The following is a 21,985-nucleotide window of genomic DNA, read 5'->3' as shown; positions in this document are numbered from 1 at the left end:
ATAACTGTGGCTGATGTGTCACACACTGTCACCCCCCTGGGTTTCCTCCCCCCCTGGCCTGAATTCAGCTCCCCCATCTTCAACGGTTGTGTCAACGAGCGCCTGGCCGACCGCACGCCCTCTCCCACCTTCTCCACCACCGACTCCGAGATCACGGAGATGGCTGACGAACGGCAGAGCGAGATGTCCGACCTGATCGACGACGAGGCTTTTGTGGACGACACCAGCTCCGACGCCGGCACCGAGGAGGGGTCGGACATCTTCAGCGACGGCCAGGACCCCTTCTACGACCGCTCCCCCTGGTTCATCCTGGTGGGAAGGTTGGTGACCTGTGGGGGCTTTAACTTCCACCATCACATTGACGCATCAACAGTCAACAGAAGCTCTGTAGTCTGCACCTGTGTGACGTCGTCCTTCAACACGTTAACTTCCATCTGTCCGTGACGTCAATGTTTTCATGCGTGGAAGATCTGCCAGCTGTCCCCCCCAACAAGACATTCCATTTAATTTGTTTTTAACATTTGTTTGTGTTGGTATTAACTCACTAGATTGACCTGCTGTAACATTTTATTTCAATGTGAACAGTTGTAGATTTGTTTTTCTGCTTCGATGTTTCACGTGTAGTTGGTCGTTAATACAAACTGATTGTCCTGTTTGTGCACATTTTTGTTTTGTTTTGTAACATCATCGATGACTGTTCCTTACATGTGTGTCAGAACTTGAACTGGACTTGAATATCGTTATTTTTCCCACGTCAGAGCTTTCGTGTACCTGAGTAACCTGCTCTACCCTGTGCCCCTGGTGCACCGTGTTGCCATAGTAACTGAGAAAGGAGATGTGCGTGGGTTCCTGCGGGTGGGAGTCCAGGCTATTGCTGGTAAGTAATTACTGTAATGAGCAGGTCGGCCCAACAGACGCCAACAGTTAATTAGACAAAAATGAATCCAAATCACTTCATTAAGATGAAAATGTATTTTTTTTTTCACACTGGGAGACGAACAAAGGAATATCTTTTCTTAAATGTTCTCATCAAACTTGAATATTCAGGTGTTTTTGCTTGAGTTTCCTCCGATCACTATAAAAGTGTCTTTTCTCGCCTCAGCTGATGAGGAAGCTCCAGACTACGGCTCAGGTGTGAGACAGTCAGGAACCGCCAAGATCTCCTTCGACGACGAGTACTTCAAGAAGGTACGACCACACTTCGGTGCATCTGTGGCGTCTTCCTTCACACGCTGCTGCTCTCGTCCTCCACTCAGGACGACCTTCCATCCCCGGGAATGATCCACTCCGGCCTGTCTCTGGAGGAGCTGCGCATTGTGGAGGGCCAAGGTCAAAGTTCAGAGGTCATCACACCCTTGGAGGAGCTCGGCAGAATCAATGACATGGGTACGGCGGACCTTCAGCCCCGCTCGTAAATTTCCTCCCGCTCAGCAGATGTTCATGTTGGATGCAAAGAAGGATGTTTAGTGATGGAAATGAATCGGCTGTTGTGGAAGTTTAGCAGCGAAACAAATCGTGCTGAAGAACCAGCCATTGAGCAGATTTAAAGCTAAAGACTCGTCTTCCCTCAGATCTCAAGCTGGGAAACGAGGACGACAAGCTGAGTTGTGGCGAAGGTCTGGCGGGCCAGCTGGAGGTGGGCAGCATCTTCACCTTCCGTGTGACTGTCCTCCAAACCACCGGCATCCCAGTGGAGTACGCCGACATCTTCTGCCAGTTCAAGTAGGTTTTTCAGATCAACTGAAATTCATCTCAAGATTCTAACAACTTGTTTGTGTCTTCAGCTTCCTGCATCGTCACGACGAGGCGTTCTCCACCGAACCTCTGAAGAACACCGGCAAAGGAACTCCTCTGGGCTTCTACCACGTCCAGAATGCAAGTGCAGATTGAGGCGGTCAAGATACAGATCCAATCGTTGAGACCTCTGACCCTCTGTCCCTCTTCTTCGAGTAGATTTCAGTCGAGGTGACCGAGTCGTTCCTCGAGTACATAAAGACCAAGCCCATCGTGTTTGAGGTGTTTGGACACTACCAGCAGCACCCGCTGCACCTGCACGGCCAGGACCTGATCAGGTGAGTCAGTCTGTGGATGCTTTGATGTGTGGACGGTCAAGTTAACCTCCAGATGTCCCCGCAGTCCTCCAACACAATCCAGGAAGTACTATCCCATCCCCATGCCTTTATCTAAACCAGGTGAGACGTCACTTCCTCCCTGTCCTGTCCCTCATCTCTCTGCATGCCTCACCTCTGCTTCCATTTTTCTCTGCCTCCTTCGGATGTTCACTCACTTAATCCTCGCCACACTCTCTCGAACCGTCACGTCATGTCAGACCACAAGCGTAAGATTGAGTTGATTCGGTACCTGATGAGTGGCTACGTGAACGGACAAGTGCTGGACACTTGGTCCGAGCACGCCAACGCTCTGGCCGCCTCCGCCGTGGCCAGTCTGGACGACGAGGCCGACCAGCTCTCGCACTTCCCCTTCCTGCCGGTGCCCTGCGACGTGGTGTTTGTCGTGCCGCGGCACCACGGTTGGTAGTAGAGACAGTAGTGGCTTCCAGATGTTGCAGTGATTAGACCTGCAGGTGAAGCACAATAGATCTCTGCAGTAGTCGTGTCTGCTGCACCTAAAGTAGCTCCGTCAGCTCTAGTCTCTCCCCCTCCTCTCTGCTCGGATGAGGAATGAATCAAGAAGGTTTTAGGTTCAGCTGCTGTCCAATTATCCAGCATGTGAACGTGCATCATTTAAATGGCGAACACAAATGTTTGGCAGATCAGTCTTTTTTTAAAAGACGGATAATCCTCAGGATGTCTGCCGTCAGCGGAGGTGTAATCTTTTCCTGTTCCGAGGTTATTTATTCATGTATATGTTGGTAAATATCCTCGTTTCTGTCATCCCTTCACCACCACACACTTGTTGGTTGTTCTTCTTATCACTCTTGGTTCACCTGCTGTCTTTCCTTCAGTCCCAGCTACCAAGTTAAACACCATCACCAAGTCCAACCTGGGCCAGTGTGTCAGCAAGTACGACCTGCTGGTCTGGTTTGAGATCAGCGAACTAGAGCCCACTGGAGAGTGAGTGTGTTGATCTCTACACATGATGATGGAACAAGACTCTGCACTGTCTGGTGTCCGACTCCATCGTTATTAAAGACTTAAGGATGTTTTCCTGCTTCTCTTCACAGATATATTCCTGCCATTGTGGATCACAGCGGAGGTCTGCCTTGTCATGGGACTTACCTGCTGCACCAGGTACAGTAGCGTCAAAGTTTAACGTTCAAGCGTTAAATTGGGTCTTGAATCAGAGCAGAGTTTGGTTCTACTCGTGGTTCGATTCGTGCTCAACATGTGCTTCTGCTGCAGGGGATCCAGCGCAGGATCACAGTGACGCTCATCCACGAGAAGGGAAGCGAACTGCACTGGAAAGACGTTCGTGAGCTCGTTGTGGGTGAGTTTCTCTCCTTCTTGGAGAGTCATTCGGGGAAATGGTCATCCTTCCATGATCCTGACGATGAAAGATTTCTTGTCCTGCTGTTGACACGAGATCAGAAGTGTGTTCTTCAGCCACACAAGTTCAGAAGGATGTTCGTCCTCGGGCGTCTCTTGTATTGACACCGTAGCTAGAACTAATTGAGACTCACAGCTACAAGTGTTCTCGCACGAACCCATGACATCTGCTGGTATCTGGAGCTCATGTGATGTTGGTCTCACCAGGTCGCATCAGAAGTAAAGCTGAAGTGGACGACTGTGCGGCCGACGCTGTCCTCTCGCTCAACATCATTTCTGCCAAGAACATCAAGTCCACACACAACGCCAACAGGTAAAACAAGTCGCAGTCAAACGTGATCGAATTCAAACACGATCACATCTTTCTGTGACTATTATTGATCGTTTTCTTCAGAATCATACAGTAAATTCACTTCATGATCATATTTTTATTCCTTTTAACATATCATTTTTATTACAAACTATGACAAAATAACATGTTGTTGTTGCTGTTCATCAACATATTTCAAGGTTTTAAGACGACCTTCTAAAGCAGAAGTTAAAATTAAATATAGGTTTGTTTAGATGATTCTACACGTAAACATAACTTTTTCTTTCAGTTTTATTTTCTTCATTGTTTCTTTGTCTGACTCGTATTTGCTTCTCTCTTTTTTTCTGTTCACTCCTGCTGCTGCTGGATTGTTCTCAGGCTTTCTATTGATAAGGATATTGATAGGTATCAGCTAGAAGAACATGAAAGAGTGTTGTGTGTCCCCCTCTCTTGTGTAGCAGTCGTGTCCCACACGTGTACCCCTAATATGTCTCACTCCTTCTAACGACAACGAATATTAATCTTCTAGTGAAGAACTTCACTGTCACTGTTGAACCAGAGTAGGTGTTGCTCACTGGATCACTGTATGCAGAGCGCCCCCTGCTGACAGGAAAAACAAAAACAAGTTGTTGTTTGACAATCTCGCGTAATGTTTGGTAAAATTTCTATTTCGTTGTCAAAAGTCACTTCGAGAAAAATTCACGTGACAACATCCACGCGGAATAACGTCATTTTTGTTTGACGCCAAACGAAAAAGGTTTGTCGACAACAGATGAAACCTGAAGTAGAAGATGGTCGAGGACATATTCTGCATGTCCATGAAGTCTCTAAATCATTAACACAAATTATAATAATCAACTATAATTCATCACATTCATTAATGCTTTTAATTTCTTGAAGGAAAACATTGATCATAACAAGTAGAAGGAGCTCAACATGTGTCATATGACGCAGTAATGCTTCCCTCTGCTGGACAGACTAAAGGTTCAACACTTTTTTAAATCTATCTTTTCATCTCATCGCGTTTTTAGGTAGAGATTAAAACAAGTGATTGTTAGATAAATAAACGTATTAGTTCTTATAAATTGTATTTAAAAAAAAAAAATCGTATTCATTTCTTTGTTGTATTAATCGAACGGTAAGAGACTTAATGGATGCAATAAATGTATAAAATATAGTTAATCTGAAAATGTTTTATCTCCTTGCAACGTTATTCAAACATGATCTTCCTCATTAAAGAGTTTGATCATCTGATGGAGATGAAACCTGGATGAAGTTGTTCCTCACGATGTCTCTGCTAACAAGACTTCACCTCCTGGTCTAAAACGACTTCTTCATCTAGAAGCTGCAACAACCTCACTGACCACTGCTGTAGTTCACGTCACCACATCCCTGATAGACGTCGTTGACTCGTGACAATACTGTGGATTCACCTGATGCTCTCCGTCCGTCAGAACCTTCTACCGCTTCGAGGCCGTGTGGGACAGCTCGCTGCACAACTCGCTGCTGCTGAACAGGGTCACGCCGTACGGAGAGAAGATCTACATGACCGTGTCTGCTTATCTGGAGGTTTGTCAATTCTCGTCTCATGCTGCCAACGTTGTCTTCAACGAGGTGTTTCCCGCTCAGCTGGACCACTGCATCCAGCCGGCCATCATCACCAAAGACATCTGCATGGTGTTCTACTCACGGGACGCCAAGATCTCGCCGCCTCGCTCCCTCAGGAACCTCTTCGGGAGCGGATACTCCAAAACTCCAGACTGGTGAAGAAGGACGTTCAGAAATTTAGAACGTGGACGGTTTCTCATCGTCTATGAATGTTTTACAGCAACCGAGTGACTGGAATCTACGAGCTGAGCTTGTGCAAGATGTCCGACTCCGGAAGTCCAGGTGAGAAGAATTGAGATTTGAGTTTGAACTGGTTTCTTTCAACCTCCTGGTTCTGTCCTGGGCAGGCATGCAGCGCCGGAGGAGGAAGGTTCTGGACACGTCTGTTGCTTACGTGCGTGGAGAGGAGAACCTGGCGGGGTGGAGGCCCCGAGGAGACAGTCTGATCCTGGAGCACCAGTGGGAGCTGGAGAAGATGGAGCAGCTTCAGGAGGTGAAGCTGAACATCCGTTGTTAGTGACAGGATCTGACCTGACGTTCCTGAATGTTCCAGGTGGAGAAGACGCGACACTTGCTGCTGCTGAGGGAGAAGTTGGGAGAATCGGCTCCTGCCAACAAGTTCTCCAGCGAGTCGCCTCTTTCTCCGACCATGAGCTGCGGCACGTTGTCCACCTCCACCTCCATCTCCTCCCAGATCTCCAGCACCACCTTCGAGAGCGCCATCACGCCCAGCGAGAGCAGCGGCTACGACTCGGCCGACATCGAGAGCCTGGTGGACCGAGAGAAGGAGCTGGCCACGAAGGTGGGTCCTAATGTCACTGACTGAAGGTCTGGACTGACCCGGCTGTCGTTCCAGTGTCTGCGGCTGCTCACGCACACCTTCAACAGCGAGTACAACCAGGTGGTGACCAGCATCAGCGACTGCAAGGTCAGGAGGAGAAGATGAGCGACGGATCAAAGGACAAAAGACGACTGTTCTTGTCTCTGCAGCTCTCCGACATCTCTCCGATGGGCCGCGACCCGTCGGTGACCAGCTTCAGCAGCGCCACCATCACCCCGTCCTCCACCTGCCCCTCGCTGGCCGACTCGCGCTGCAGCTCCATGGACCAGAAGTGAGACCTGAGCTACATTCTGAGAAGATCTTTTCATGACTGACGGAGTTTCTCTCACAGAACTCCTGAGAACTGCTCCCGCGCGTCGAGCCCCTCCTGCTCCGACTACGAGAACTTCCCCATGGTTCCCACGCTGGAGATGTCCTACCTGGCCCGCGCCGGGAAGAACGAGTTCCTCAACCTGGTCCCGGACATCGAAGAGATGCGGCCCGGGTGAGAGGAGTGACCTCATCGTAGGTTCAACGTGTTTCTAACGTCTCCTCGCTGCTGCAGGTCTGTGGTCTCCAAGAAGGGCTTCCTGAGCTTCATGGAGCCGCGGTCCAACTCCTGGGTCAAGCACTACGTGGTGGTGCGGCGGCCTTATGTCTTCATCTACAACGGGGACAAGGACCCAGTGGAGCGAGGGGTCCTCAACCTGTCCACGGCCCAGGTGGAGTACAGTGAGGACCAGCAGGCCATGCTCAAGGTGAGGGAACGCGCGAGGGAACGGCGCGAGGGAACGGCGCGAGGGAACGGCGCGAGGGAACGGCGCGAGGGAACGCGCGAGGGAACGCGCGAGGGAACGCGCGAGGGAACGCGCGAGGGAACGCGCGAGGGAACGCGCGAGGGAACGCGCGAGGGAACGCGCGAGGGAACGCGCGAGGGAACGCGCGAGGGAACGCGCGAGGGAACAGCCAAGAAGCTGATCGTACCTGATGTCGTCACATGATTGAACTGTAGTTTAAACGTTAAACACAACATAGGATGCCTGAGCAGCAGTGCTGAGAGGCCATACAAGTGAATAATGGAACCTTCAAACCCTTCCTAGATCCAGATGGAACTACAGAACATAAGCAGAATTCAGATTTAGAAGTTTCTTGCTAGTCATTAAAATATCCATTCAAAGTGTTGTGATTACTAGCGATGGGTTTTGTGATGAAGCTTCATGATACAGTGTCATGTTCTGCTCTTTATTATTTATTATAAAATTCTGTTTTTGAATTATTGCTTTAGAGCCAAAGATATAAGAGCAGACGTCGACATTTAGTGGCCTTTAGAAATGAGGACACTCTATCATGAAACCTCATCAAGTATCATGAAACCTCTTCAACTGTATCATGAAACCTCATCAGCTGTATCTTGAAACCTCTTCAACTGTAGCATAAAACCTCATCAACTGCTTCATGAAACTTCATCAACTGTATCATGAAACCACATCAACTGTATCATGAAACCTCATCGACTGTATCATGAAACCTCATCGACTCTATCATGAAACCTCATCGACTGTATCATGAAACCGCATTGACTGTATCATGAAACTACATCAACTGTATCATGAAACCTCGTCAACTGTAGCATAAAACCTCATCAACTGCTTCATGAAACTTCATCAACTGTATCATGAAACCTCATCGACTGTATCATGAAACTACATCAACTGTATCATGAAACCTCATCAACTGTTTCATACAAACTCTTAACATATTTAATGGAACATGATAAATAATGATTTGTTCACAACCAGTTATTTCAAGATCTCGTTGACAAGTTTCTTTCGTCTCTCAGACTCCGAACACGTTCGCCGTCTGCACCAAACATCGAGGAATCCTCCTGCAGGCCAACAACGAGAAGGACATGAACGACTGGCTGTACGCGTTCAACCCTCTGCTCGCCGGAACAATACGGTACTGCTCGTCTCTTCTGTGGTCCACTGATCCCCGGCCTGACTCGTCACCTCTTGATGCCTCCACAGATCCAAGCTGGCGAGGAGACGCAGCAACCAAATCAAGAACTGAGACGCTGGGAGTCGCTCTCTCTCTCTGAAGCCTTCGATCAAGTGTTAAATCGTATTAATCATTGTGACTCTTGTAAGTAGACCTGTGGCTTCCTTTCATGCAGAGTTCACTTCCCTCTCACATTCCGACAGCCTTCCCTCCGCTGCTTCTTCTTCGTGTCCTTTTTTAAACCAGGGGAGGAATTGCGCTTTTGTCATCGTTCCCGACTCCTAAACTAGTAGCATGTTGTAATAGTCGACCTGTGTGTGCACGATTCTGCAGAAACACTGTTCCTTGACGTCTCCGTTCGACATCAGTCGTATCAGTGTTACTCGTCCCCACAGTAGTGTTTTCTAAAGAGGATTCTTTTGTATTCCCGATATAACCGCATGAAACCTGCAGCGTCCTCAGGAGAAGACCACGTTTGCTCACCACGGATTAACTCTTAAGTTTACTTTCTAGTCTCAAACGCTGCTAACACTAGACGTATATCAGGCTGCGAGCGGAGAGTTGAAGTCCCCCGTAGTCCGGATCCACCAGTGAGGGATCCTTTGAAAATCTCATTCTTAAGCTCTCGAGAGGCCAAGACCAGGAAGTTAAATGTTCTCTCACAACATTCCTCTCAGCAGTCGGACCTCAGACCGAGAAGTTCAGCTTCGACGCATGAAGTAAATGTTTTGTTCAGCTGCTACACACACATCGTCACACACTGTCGAAGTCTCCTTTAATTCTCCGTCAGAACCTTGTTTTGCACATGACGAGTATCTATAGCAAGACCAGGGAAGCTCCGTGTTCCGCGATGGAAGAGCGACACTGGAGGAGGTTAATGAAGAACATCCATAAGAAGGGAGAGAGTGCACTTTTTTATTGTTATGTTTGGAAATAATTGCTCTGAAGATGTTAAAGGCAGGGACACATGACGGACACTTGGTGCATCAAACTCTCGTCATCCAGCCAGAGGTTCACCATCTGTGCCGCTGAGAGAGAAACATTATCTGATAGAATCAAAAATGCTCTTAAAAATACTCCCAGATATGACGTGTTTAGAGAAATGAAACTGGGATTTTACACATTAATCTACTGATTTAATTTACTTGGTATGTTTGGTACATATCGACGTTGACAAACTCTGGCCAACCAACCAGCAGTGTTCGATTGTACGGGACGATAAGAGTGAAGGTGGAGCCCTCTGCTGGTGCGGAGTGAGACTGGTATTGAATAATACATCTATAATTATTTGTTTATCAGCTCAGTCAGTAACAACAAACTGTATTTACTCGTTAAAATGACCTCGATCAGTCTTATTCATGTGTTATCTGAGGTGTGAACGTCACAAACTAGGGCTTGTAGTTTAAATTTGAGAACATGATGGTATTATTGAGTCAAACATATATTTATGTTTGTTTTTAGTGGATTTGAAGCGAGAAATCATAGATATCTCGACACTAATGTGATTCTGCTTCTTCTGAAACATTTAAAAATAGAGTTACTTGAACCATCAAGTCCAACAACATCCAGAATAATTTCTTGTACATTGTCGGAGCAACTATTTCCATATCAATTTGTGTTTATTTAGTTTGTGTTTATATTAGTTTGCAGCTCTTTGCACATGTTAACAAAAGGGTTTAACTAACGGATCAATCCACGTCTGTTACGGTTTAGTTGACTCAGATCGAACCAAATGATGGTTGAATGTACTTGAAGATGTTTGTTGTTCATCCAGAGTGACGTCAGCGCTTCCGTTCTCAGAGTGCGTTTGATTTGTTCACCGCTAACCAGCCGCTTGAATTATTGACGACATGATTTGATTTCTAATATCAGGGATGTGAAGTAGCTCGTGATCTCTCACAAGGACATTCTATGTTGTCGTTCTCGGTGTCTTTATTCACCTCAACACTTTTCCGTTGATGCCTTTCAAGCAGAAGATCTTGTCTCCGCCCTCCGATAAATCGAAATCAACTCCTCCCACTGTTTATGTTCACCTGAAGACGATAACACTGTACATTATTGGTCTGATCTGGTGTCATTTTCATACTTATTTTGTAAATATCTGTGTTGTATGGAGCTTGAATTAAAAACGTGTAAATATGTTTCATGTATTTGTAATAACTATAATCCATCGCTGTATAGTATAGATGTGTCATGCAGATATCCTAATTCTGTCTGGTAATATTGCACCATTGAACTGTTTAGTGAATGAGGCAACAATAAAAGTGCAAACTGTGCAGAAGCAAATGTCTTTGTTTCACCTGTCAATCATTCTCTGTGAGGGTCAGTCACAGGTTTACACACATTATTTCCCTCTTGGATCAAAACTTTCATCGTGAGTTGAAGGACGAGTTCTCTGCTGAATAAACGAAATACTAATATAAAACTAAGTAAGTAAGTATTATAAATATAATTACGGTGGATTCTTTCATGACTTATCCTCTCAATATACATATATTCTTACATTTTTGAAAATGTAATTATTATTATATATGTATATGTCGCTCGCTATAAGAACATGAACATTAATTAATTTGTTAATAAATAATATTTCTATTCGCAATAAACGTCGATCCGTCTGTCAAATGACGTGAGCCGTTTACGCAATAAGAGTGACAGCACGCCTGACCAATGACGCAGCCAGTGTGTCTGCTCACGTCTCTCACCCAATCAGAATCCCTCTCACCCGTCCCTTCGGTTGGCTCTGCGCCTTCTGATTGGTCTATGCTTTGGGCGTGCGCAGTGGAGCTCCGCCTCCCTGGGCTGAGAGGAGAACGAGGAAGAAGTCGTTCACTTGGAAACTTCCTTCCCGGTTACAACACGCATCACGATGGCAGAGTAAGTTATTTTATTAATGTGTATCTGCGTCTATTGATGCAGTATTTGAAGTTGTTTTTAATTTAAAATGTCTTCAGTGTTTCTCTGTGTTTGTGTTGAATGGTTAGCCTGTTAGCATGTTGCTCAGTTTAAACATAGCATAAAATTAATGTTTACATTTAAAACTTCAGAAATATCTCGCATTAAGTACTAAAACAAATCATAGTTAGATTTTTATAATTATAAATGTTGTTTATAATGAATGTAATTGAATCATAAATATAATGTAAATGTTGCTGCACATCTTTACTTTCTTAAATATATCTTTACATCCGGTGTTTGTGTGAAGTTGTAACAAGTTCTAACTTGTGTTTTGATTCCCACAGAGCTGACATTGCGTTGATCGGTTTGGCCGTCATGGGTCAGAACCTCATCATGAACATGAACGATCACGGCTTCGTGGTAAGAACCAGTTTGTTTCATCACAAGAAGGAGCTTCATCGCGCGTCTCCTCCAGGTCTGCGCCTACAACCGGACCGTCTCCAAGGTGCACGACTTCCTGAAGAACGAGGCCAAAGGATCCAAGGTGATCGGAGCCGAGTCTCTGGAGGACATGGTGTCCAAGCTGAAGAAGCCGCGGAGGATCATCCTGCTGGTCAAGGCCGGGCAGGCCGTGGACGACTTCATCGACAAACTGGTTCGTAGCTTCACCTGCTCGATCACCTGCTCGATCACCTGCTCGATCACCTGCTCCATCACCTGTTCCATCACCTGCTCCATCACCTGCTCCATCACCTGTTCCATCACCTGCTCCATCACCTGTTCCATCACCTGCTCCATCACCTGCTCCATCACCTGCTCCATCACCTGCTCCATCACCTGCTTGATCATCTGCTCGAATCTAACGCCGGCTCCTCCTCAGGCGCCGCTGCTGCAGCCCGGAGACATCATCATCGACGGCGGGAACTCCGAGTACAGAGACAGCACAGTAAGACCTCGCAGTGTCTGGTGAAGGCCAGTCTTCACAGCCTGTGCTCCACAGCGTCGCTGCAAGAGCCTGAAGGAGAAGAAGCTTCTGTTCGTGGGCAGCGGCGTGAGCGGCGGCGAGGAAGGGGCGCGGTACGGACCCTCGCTGATGCCGGGCGGGAACAAGGAGGCGTGGTGAGTGTTCGAGCGACACACCAGCAGATGTGCGACGTGTTGACACACCTGTTGTGTCGTCCATGCAGGCCACACATCAAAGAGATCTTCCAGAGCATCGCCGCCAAGGTGGGCACGGGCGAGCCCTGCTGCGAATGGGTGAGTCGCGACGCCGGCGCCACCGGTGACGACCGTTAACGGACGCTGCTCCGGGTCATGATTACAGCTTGTTTACTCAGTTTAATGACCTTAATTGATGACATCATCAGCTGCTTCTGACCAGGATGTGAACAAGGAGCTGGAGGTTAAATTCCATTTATGCTCAGAACTGATAAGTTCGTTTTCAACAATAAACTTCATGATCTTTGAAATCTGAGCTTCGAGTTCTAACCTTGCTTAGAAATATGAGTTGATTTTACTACAGACACTGAGCTTGAATACTCAACAGCAATATGTGTTTAAGATGGTTCTGGTATGTTTTCATGTCAGGACTTGTTGATCTTGTTCGCCCCCTGCAGGTCGGAGACGAAGGTGCAGGTCATTTTGTGAAGATGGTCCATAACGGCATCGAGTACGGAGACATGCAGCTGATCTGTGAGGCGTACCACCTGATGAAGGACGTGCTGGGCATGGACCACGACGAGATGGCGCAGGTGAGCGAGGAGGAGGAGTAGAAGGAGGAGAAGAAGAAGAAGGAGAAGGAGAAGAAAAGATCTGATCAGTTTCTCTGAAGGCCTTCGAGAAGTGGAACAAGACGGAGTTGGACTCCTTCCTGATCGAGATCACCGCCAACATCCTGAAGTTCAAGGACCAGGACGGGCAACACCTGCTGCCCAAGATCCGGGACAGCGCCGGGCAGAAGGGCACGGGGAAGTGGACCGCCATCTCGGCGCTGGAGTACGGCACGCCTGTCACTCTGATCGGTAAGAGGAAGTCAGGTGACCAGGAAGTGTTGGGTCAGCTGATGTTGCAAGCTCATGACATCATCGCTGCAACATGAGGACCTGCGGGTTCGACCTGTTCTCTTGTGAGCTTAAGATTGAAGGCTTTTCTCGCCATAAGTCATGTGACTTCAAGGTGACCTTTGATCCCCTCGAGAGCTTATTTTCATAAACACCTGTGACACCTGTTTACAGAGTCAACCTGCTTTCATTTGTTTTCAAACCAAAATATGTCCAAAGATCTGGACTCACTGTATCCTCTCGTCCTCAGTCATCATTCTTCCTCAAATGTTGAGGATGTAAAGACTGTTGCCATCTAGAGGCTGGAAGTATAATTACAACACGAACATGAAAGAATGTGTTATTTATTTTCATTTTAATTAACAAAAGAAAATTTAACATGAAAATAAATAAAATTAATTATTGTTTTTAACTTTATTGAAATATAAAAAAACTATTACAAAGCAACAAAAAAACCTTGGTGTTGAACAAAGATAAAGTATCGTGAAAAATACCTTTTTCTTTTTCTTCTTCTTCAGCCTCATCAATATTTTAAATGCGTCTCTGAGTCGAGTCACGGTGACTCGGCTGTTCTCGTTCAAGTGGGCGTGGCCTGGTTTCCTGAAGCATCAAATCTCTTGTCACTCAAATGAACATTTGAACGTCATGTCGTCGTAGACTCGTGTTCACAGGTGTCTCCTCTCGTACTCAGGCGAGGCCGTCTTCGCCAGATGTCTGTCGTCTCTGAAGGACGAGCGAGTCCAGGCCAGTCGCAGCCTGTCGGGGCCACAGGGGGTCAAGTTCAGCGGCGACAAGGCCGTCTTCCTGGAGGACATCAGGAAGGTAAACAACAACAACAACAACAACAACATGGCCGCTCATGTTTCCTTCCACTGCACTTTTGAATCACTTTTTTATCTAAGAAGTTCAAACGGGAGATTTTCTTTCTTCCTCTGATTCTGTCTCTAAACAAAGCAGAAGTTGAACTGAAGTCTCTCTTGTTATTCGAACCGTGTCGCACACTGATGACACGTGTGTTTCCTCGCAGGCTCTCTACGCCTCCAAGATCATCTCGTACGCTCAGGGCTTCATGCTGCTCCGTCAGGCCGCCAAAGAGTTCGGCTGGAAGCTGAACTACGGCGCCATCGCGCTGATGTGGCGAGGAGGCTGCATCATCAGGAGGCGAGTCCGGACTTCCTGAAATCAAAGACGCCGGCGTCGGGTTTCATAAGTTACAGAATGTTCCACTTCCTGGTCCGGGTTTTATAGTTTGACGCCAGGATCAGGTTCTCCTGCAGGACAAAGAACTCTTGTTGTTCCTCAGACGAGTGTGACGAGAAGATTTGATGTTGATTTAACGATAATAATGTTCATAATCCAATGTATCATAATAACAATAATAATGATGATGATGATGTTTGTCCTGCAGCGTCTTCCTCGGGGCGATCAAGGAGGCGTTCGACAGAAACCCGGAGCTGCAGAACCTGCTGCTGGACGACTTCTTCATGGAGGCCGTACACAAGTGTCAGGTAAGAGGAAGTGACACAAACTCACTGATGAAAGTCCGCTGACGCCAGACTTCAAGTGAACTAGAACCACTTTAACTGGTTTTCTAGAGTAGATTCTGATCCGTCGGTGAGGATTCGTGACACGCGACGAAGTCGGGGAAACATTAAAGATGAGGACGGATTAGAAATATATTTGTAAGAGGAAACGTCAAAGTCTTCTTCACTCTCTGATGTTTCTTCAACATGTCGTCACGAAGACGTTCTAGTCTTGGTTCGTCTCTGAACCGACTGAGGTTCTTAAAGTTTCATGACGATCACACTTTTAATTTCATATCAGTTACTTTTAATAAATTAATGATTAGATTCAATTAATTAAATGATTCAATTTCATTAAATGATGAAAATTCAACCTAATAGTCATTCAAGAGCCACTAATTAAAGTTATACAAGTTAATTATTATTCATTTTATTCTCTGTATTCACACTTTGATAAATCATTAAAAGAGGTTAAAAAGAAGGTGTGTGTGTGACAATGTGTTGTTTGACTGAAGATTGTTGTGTCTATGTGTTAATTGTGTATTTTTATAAACTAGTGAATGTGTTTAGTTTACAACGTGAGCTGTTACGATGTCAGTTGTGTTTTTAGTTGTAAAAAACTAACGATTAAATTTCATTTAATTATTATTTCTATACGACCACCTTCATGAACAAATCCCTCCTTTATTTAATTTACAGTTTTTATTCTAAACTGTCAAACAGATCCTTGTGTTGACGATTGTTGCCACAAAAGTTGTGACTCTGTGTGTGCAGGAGTCGTGGCGTCGCAGCGTCAGTGTCGGGGTGCAGCACGGGATCCCCATGCCTTGCTTCACCACCGCGCTGTCCTTCTACGACGGCTACAGACACGACATGCTGCCGGCGAACCTGCTGCAGGTGAGTCTCCACACCTGTCCACCCGCTGCACTTGTTTACAACTGTGTGTTCCAGGCTCAGAGGGATTACTTCGGGGCGCATACCTACGAGCTTCTGTCTAAACCGGGGCAGCACGTCCACACCAACTGGACGGGTCACGGCGGGAACGTCTCGTCCTCGTCCTACAACGCGTGAAGAACCTCGTTGATGGATCGACACGTTCCTTCGTCCTCACGCCGTGCTGAGCAGCACTTTTATTTATCTGGAATAAAGATGTAGCTTAAGTGTGAGTCTGGTCGTCTGGATTAACAAGAACCGTTTTAAACCCAAATCCTTCTATAATTAGCATCACCAGGATTTACTGGTGTTTGTGTTTGTGGTTTATTCAAAGTCTGTTGCTTCTAAATTTAGCTCCAGTCTTTAGAGCCAAAAATCAAACCCCACACTAAGAAAATTAAGTTTTGGAGGACATTTTGAATTCAAGTCTCAAATTAGATAACTACAATTATATTATAATTATTATTATACTTCATTTAAACGACAATTATACTCACGATTCATGAAGGAAGTTCCTCTTGTTGGTTCCTGTGGCTCAGAATGTGCTGGAACTAGACAGTAAAACAAATATAATCATTCAAATTCAATTTGTGGATATTTTATTTAAGATTGTATTTATTTATTTTTTTTGATTCGGTAAAAAATAATATACATCTTGCAAACATTCACTAACATTTATTTTATTCCAAAATTGTAAAAGAACATTTTTCACTAAACGTAATCTATGTACTGTGGCCTGAGACGCCCTCTGGCGGCTGGCTATTGTATTACCAATCCGAGGCCGCAGTGAGGCGCTGTGAAAGAAAGGCGACCACAAGTTTTTCTTCGCTCTACATAAATGTCTCTTTTACCAAACCAGCAGATTGATAGCGCCACCTAAAGGAATGAATGAGCGTCTGCGACAGCAAATATAAACAAGAATCTTCCGAATATAAAAAAAATAAAAAGCGCGATGATGACGAAGTATATATATATATATATATATATATATATATATATATATATATATATACACATATACTTCGTCATCATCAATCATCCATCATCAAATATATATAGATCTATATATACATACATACATGTTTCATTGTTCTACAGATAATTTAAACAAACCTAAATGTCCACGTAGAATGATAATTTTATTATATTTTCAAATTAATCTGATCAAGATTCATTAAACTTTGAAATGTAACGAACTTCAGCTTCCATCCACCAGAGGGCGCTGTAAGAAAAGGATGGTCGCCCGGTTGGTTCCGCACACCTGCGCCACTACAGTCACGTGACCAAACTAGTTGATGCACTTATAGCTTCATCACCATCGAATATGAAAACTTCCAACATCACCCTGGCTAACTGGGACATCTGCAGGTGAGAACCTTGACTTTCTACAGCAGCTGAACCATGTTGTGACTTAAACTCGTATTAGTGACGAAACTAGCGTTTATTAAAAGTCGTGATTCTATTTGTTGAACTTTTATGTTCAGTAACTTTTGTCCTGAAGTTTGTTTGTAAATAAAACAATAGAACTGAGTCTTTCTCGTTCATGTGTTGAATTAAACTGTCAGTGAAACTGTAGTCGTTGTTGAAGCTAAAGCTAAAGCTAAGAAGAACACCTGACACTGATGAGGTCAAAGGTCAGAAGGTAAAAATTGTAAAAAGTCTTTCAAGGGAAAGTTTCAAACTTATCTATTTAATGTTTAAATTTTCCTTTTGTTTACAGTTTTTACATTTTTTTTTTTAATACACCCTTAAATCTGTCAAACAGTGTTTATTTAAACTAAATATTTAATTTGAACACTTGGAACGTAAATGTATTTACTTTCCTTTATTAAAGATTAAAACAACATATTCATTCAATAGTTCATACAGAATGAGACGTTTATTTATAACTTATTAAACAAAGACCCACATGAACAAAAAAGATAATATAGAAATAAAATAAATGGATTTATCTAAATTTGCTCCTAAAAATAACAAATCATGTTTTTTATCTTTTATTATTGTATTACAAAACTATTTAATTGTTAAAGAATAGTTTCTGATGTTTATCTCAGCATTTATTTTTATTAATGAATGAACATATTAAAATGCACTATTTGCTTTTTGTTACGTGTCAATGCCGCTTGAGGGCGCTGTTGTTACTTAAGGTCTCGGAGCTGCATTTAAACGAGAAGCGAACAACAAAGTCAATCGTTTAAAGAAACGCAGACATTGATTTAAATTGAATACAAGATGTTTTATTACTTAATCCCTGCAGAAAAGATACATTTTTGTTCCCTTTAAATCCCGAAAGTGTTGATTTAAGTCTATAATTCCAGCTCAGATCTGTTCATAAATACAAAGTATTACAGAAAAATCTAAGTTTATTTTATATAGGTTTTAAGATTATAATATTGATGAGTTAAATCAGTCAAACAAGTGAAGTAATTGTATAACTTTTTTTTACTTTTATTTCTATGTACATTTTTGTATTAATTGTTAATTTGTTTGAACAAAACTGTGATAATTAATATGATAAAAGGTTTGGTAACAAAGCTCTTAAAGTTGTGATCACGGTGTCTTAGAAACATCTACACATGAAAGTTCATGACATGTTTAATCGTTCAAGTGATGGTGAAAATAAATTATTTGAATCATGAACTCTGGAGGAAAATGACAAACACTGAATATTTTCCTCCATCATTCTGAACCTTTAATGTATTTCAACTCTTCACTTATTAGATTCTGTTGTTGTTGTTGTTGTGTAAACTGTAGTTTCATTGATTGTTCTTCTCTTTAGTCTCCAGCTGGCTCAGCTCGTCCGCCCCCTGCTGGAGTTCACTGGTACTGGGTACGAAGAGAAGAAGTCCAACTGTGGAGAAGATTGTTGAACATATGTGACGAAGATTGAACCTTCAAGGTCATCATGAGATCCATCGCTTGCTAACACCACGTGTGAGTGTCTTCAGTCGTCCATGAACTCTGGTTTGGTCCTAATGTCTCTTCTCTGAACAGGTGGTGAGACTGAAGAGAAGGTGTGCGAGGACATGATGGAGAAGCAGGTCATGGACTTGAGGAACATCTAGGTGAGGATGAGCTCCTGTGACTGTTGTATTTTTGTGACATCCTATGTTCTCCACCCAGGACCTGCTGCATGGAGAACCTGAGGAGTCTTCATGCTTTTCTTCAACTTCCTGGGTGACAGGAAGTGCTTGGATGAAGATCAAGTGAGGAACACTTGATCTTCATCCAAGCACTTCCTGTTGGGGAGGAGGGGCCATAGTGGGGTCCGCAGAGGGGGGAGGAGAGACCAATTTTTGATGTCATAGTTTGAGATTTTTTCCATATGCAAAATAAAAGTATAACCCCTCCTTTTGCTCTCTTGATGTTTCGGGGGAGGACACGGCCCTACTACCCCGGATTCGCGCCCGGTCTGGTTTGCTCCAGCTCCCAGAGTGAAGGGTGGGATTCGAACCCTGAGCTTGTGAGGCTCAGAGAACCGCCAGTCGGTTGATCTCACCACTACACTAGATCACCTTCACAGCAAATATTTTGGTTTTGTTTTATTTGACCTTCACTCTCAGTCAAAATCTGAAGACTAAAAATACAACCAGGCCTTGAACCCAAGACCTTTGGTTGTCTATGCAGGGAGTCTGACCACTACACTAGATCACCTTCACAGCAAATGTTTTGGTTTTGTTCTATTTGACCTTCACCCGCAGTCAAAATCTCAAAACTAAGGTAGCAGCTGGGGCTTGAACCCATGACCTCTGGTTGTTCTTGCAGAGAGTTCACCCACTAGACTAGATCACCTTCACAGCAAATATTTTTGTTTTGTTTTATTTAACCTTCACTCTCAGTCAAAATCTCAAGACTAAAAATACAACCAGGCCTTGAACCCAAGACCTTTGGTTGTCTATGCAGGGAGTCTGACCACTACACTAGATCACCTTCACAGCAAATGTTTTGGTTTTGTTCTATTTGACCTTCACCCGCAGTCAAAATCTCAAAACTAAGGTAGTAGCTGGGGCTTGAACCCAAGACCTCTGGATGTCAATGCATAGAGTCTGACCACTACACTAGATCACCTTGACAAAGTTTTTTTTTTGGTTTTGTTTTATTTGACCTTCACTCTAAGCCAAAATCTCGACTAAAACATAGTTGGCATAGAACCCAAGACCTCTGGATGTGAATGCAGAGAGTCTCACCACTACACTAGATCACCTTCACAGCAAATATTTTGGTTTTGTTTTATTTAACCTTCACTCTCAGTCAAAATCTCAAGACTAAAAATACAACCAGGCCTTGAATCCAAGACCTTTGGTTGTCTATGCAGGGATTCTGACCACTACACTAGATCACCTTCACACTGATTTTTTTCGTTTTGTTTAATTTGACCTTCACTCTAAGCCAAAATCTCAAGACTAAATATATAGATGGGTATTGAACCCAAGACCTCTGGATGTCAATGCATAGAGTCTCACCACTACACTAGAACACCTTGACACAGTTTTTTTTTTGGTTTTGTTTTATTTGACCTTCACTCTAAGCCAAAATCTCGACTAAAACATAGTTGGCATAGAACCCAAGACCTCTGGATGTGAATGCAGAGAGTCTCACCACTACACTAGATCACAATGATTTGTTTTCATTTTGTTTTATTTGACCTTCACTCTCAGTCAAAATCTCAAGACTAAAAAAACAACCAGGCCTTGAACCCAAGACCTTTGGTTGTCTATGCAGAGAGTGCTCCAACTACACTAGATCACCTTCAAAGCAGTTATTTTGGTTTTGTTTTATTTGACTTTCACTCTAATTCAAAATCTCAAGAGTTAAGACATAGTTGGGCCTTGAACCCAAGACCTGTGGATGTCAATGCATAGAGTCTGACCACTACACTAGATTACATTCACACTGATTTTTTTTTCGTTTTGTTTTATATGACCTTCACTTTCAGCCCAAATCTCAAGACTAAATACATAGTTGGGTATTGAACCCAAGACCTGTGGATGTCAATGCATAGTGCTTGACCACTACACTAGATCACCTTCACGCTGATTTTTTTTCGTTTTGTTTAATTTGACCTTTACTCTAATTCAAAATCTCAAGACTTAAGATATAGTTGGGCATTGAACCCAAGACCTCTGGATGTGCGCGTAATGCTTCAATTCTCACCCTACGCCGGGGATCTGGATCAAACCACACCGGGGGCACAAGCCAGGGGGGGGGTCTCTGTCCTCCCCCCGTAATTTCAAGAGACTGAAGGAGAGGTTTATGCCGTCGTCTTAAAAAGTTGACTCTCCTTTTACTTTACACGTTAATAGTGAGTATAAATAACCTGCAGGTTTAGTAACAACAGCGCCCTCAAACGGCGTTGATGCGTAACAACAAGTATTTTTGTTTTTTCATTATCCTTAATATGAGATGTTTAAAGGGAACAAACCAAGTAACTTACTTGCATAAATAAAGTTAAGTAGTTTGTAGCAGAGAAGATGATTTATTTGACTCGTATCTTTATAATAAATTAAAAAGTTCAAGCATTTAAATGCTTTTTGAACATCTTGAGCATATTACGAAAATACTCTGATAATAACACATTTCACATTTAAAAACCATCTTATCCTCACAAAGAAATACGTGTGAATTTCAAAGTTAGTTCTAAATAATCATCTCTTGATTCAATCTTTAATAACCTGTAACCACATTGTCACGTTTGAAAGATGAATGTTTACATTTGTACCGTCTGCTCTCAACACTGTTATCATTGTGCAAATAATAGAGATGATCAACCGTGATAGTAAAGAACATTTGTCTTATAAAAGTGTCAATAAATCTACAAATGTTTATTTTACTTGAAAGCTGCGAATTATTGTTTGAATAGTGGTTGGTTTACTATGAGGAAGAAATGTTTCCACTCTTTGAATGTAAAATGATGGTATTGTATGTGACTTTATTTCAACACATGCATGTTTTTTTTTAATTTCTTCACTTTATTTATGCAAGTTACTTAGTTTGTTCCCTTTAAACCTCTTATATTACGTTGCTTACGTAAAGTAAGTTACTAAAAGGATAATGAAAAACCACGAATGGAAATAATAAAATACTTGTTGTTGCGCATCAATGTTATTTGTAAAGTTGGCTCGATATAGATTCTTCTAGAGTCAAAGAAACATGACGTCACTTCCTTAAAACACGCTTGTTTAATACAACATCACGTGATGACTATTTGTAAGTTACCTTTATCTCACGAATATAATTAGAATACATTCAAACACGTGCAGGTGAGACACATTCTACTGACGCGAAGTTACTGATGAACACTTTTATTCTCGTTAAACTTCATCTGAAGA

The 21,985-nt window shown here is 43.6% G+C and overlaps 2 protein-coding genes and 1 long non-coding RNA gene across 8 annotated transcripts in view; all 3 read left to right on the top strand.

The window, feature by feature from the left end:
• kif1b (kinesin family member 1B) overlaps positions 1–10,528 on the top strand; it is a 36,861-nt gene extending 26,333 nt beyond the window's left edge. For 3 of the 6 annotated variants that reach the window (XM_087782187.1, XM_087782189.1, XM_087782186.1), the window contains 23 exons: positions 69–320; positions 759–877; positions 1,103–1,188; positions 1,257–1,386; positions 1,572–1,722; positions 1,785–1,875; positions 1,954–2,072; positions 2,137–2,192; positions 2,966–3,074; positions 3,185–3,251; positions 3,363–3,447; positions 3,714–3,819; positions 5,271–5,385; positions 5,446–5,579; positions 5,645–5,706; positions 5,772–5,917; positions 5,978–6,226; positions 6,281–6,352; positions 6,415–6,536; positions 6,597–6,749; positions 6,810–7,002; positions 8,085–8,203; positions 8,272–10,528. In XM_087782187.1, coding sequence (XP_087638313.1) covers positions 69–320; positions 759–877; positions 1,103–1,188; positions 1,257–1,386; positions 1,572–1,722; positions 1,785–1,875; positions 1,954–2,072; positions 2,137–2,192; positions 2,966–3,074; positions 3,185–3,251; positions 3,363–3,447; positions 3,714–3,819; positions 5,271–5,385; positions 5,446–5,579; positions 5,645–5,706; positions 5,772–5,917; positions 5,978–6,226; positions 6,281–6,352; positions 6,415–6,536; positions 6,597–6,749; positions 6,810–7,002; positions 8,085–8,203; positions 8,272–8,314 — 2,779 coding nt within the window. In that variant the 3' untranslated portion in view covers positions 8,315–10,528. Of the gene's footprint in view, positions 1–68; positions 321–758; positions 878–1,102; positions 1,189–1,256; positions 1,387–1,571; positions 1,723–1,784; positions 1,876–1,953; positions 2,073–2,136; positions 2,193–2,329; positions 2,531–2,965; positions 3,075–3,184; positions 3,252–3,362; positions 3,448–3,713; positions 3,820–4,194; positions 4,222–5,270; positions 5,386–5,445; positions 5,580–5,644; positions 5,707–5,771; positions 5,918–5,977; positions 6,227–6,280; positions 6,353–6,414; positions 6,537–6,596; positions 6,750–6,809; positions 7,003–8,084; positions 8,204–8,271 lie in introns of all 6 variants that reach the window. The other 3 variants (XM_087782188.1, XM_087782184.1, XM_087782190.1) reach the window with 3 other exon arrangements.
• Positions 10,529–11,029: 501 nt separating this feature from the next.
• On the top strand, positions 11,030–15,889 carry pgd (phosphogluconate dehydrogenase). Its single transcript, XM_087781794.1, has 13 exons — positions 11,030–11,119; positions 11,485–11,560; positions 11,616–11,795; positions 12,021–12,086; positions 12,141–12,259; positions 12,328–12,397; positions 12,757–12,891; positions 12,972–13,161; positions 13,892–14,022; positions 14,228–14,361; positions 14,609–14,708; positions 15,498–15,620; positions 15,675–15,889. The coding sequence occupies exons 1-13, from the start codon at positions 11,112–11,114 to the stop codon at positions 15,792–15,794; spliced, it is 1,452 nt and encodes a 483-aa protein (XP_087637920.1). The 5' UTR covers positions 11,030–11,111; the 3' UTR covers positions 15,795–15,889.
• A 1,010-nt stretch (positions 15,890–16,899) lies between these two features.
• LOC148058850 (uncharacterized) lies at positions 16,900–18,722 on the top strand. Its single transcript, XR_015709446.1, has 3 exons — positions 16,900–17,024; positions 18,436–18,590; positions 18,651–18,722. It is a non-coding gene; the product is annotated as an uncharacterized LOC148058850 (long non-coding RNA).
• Positions 18,723–21,985: the final 3,263 nt, after the last annotated feature.

This window comes from Callionymus lyra, chromosome 19 (assembly GCF_982586985.1).
Source record: "Callionymus lyra chromosome 19, fCalLyr1.hap1.1, whole genome shotgun sequence".
NCBI lineage: Eukaryota > Metazoa > Chordata > Actinopteri > Syngnathiformes > Callionymidae > Callionymus > Callionymus lyra.
Note: the sequence above shows the minus strand (reverse complement) of the source record. Positions and strands in the feature narration are given on the sequence as shown.

Coding starts and splice junctions, on each gene's coding strand:
- pgd (XM_087781794.1), top strand. Junction 12,260..12,327: donor GGCGGGAACAAGGAGGCGTG/GTGAGTGTTCGA, acceptor TCGTCCATGCAG/GCCACACATCAAAGAGATCT. Junction 14,023..14,227: donor TCCTGGAGGACATCAGGAAG/GTAAACAACAAC, acceptor GTTTCCTCGCAG/GCTCTCTACGCCTCCAAGAT.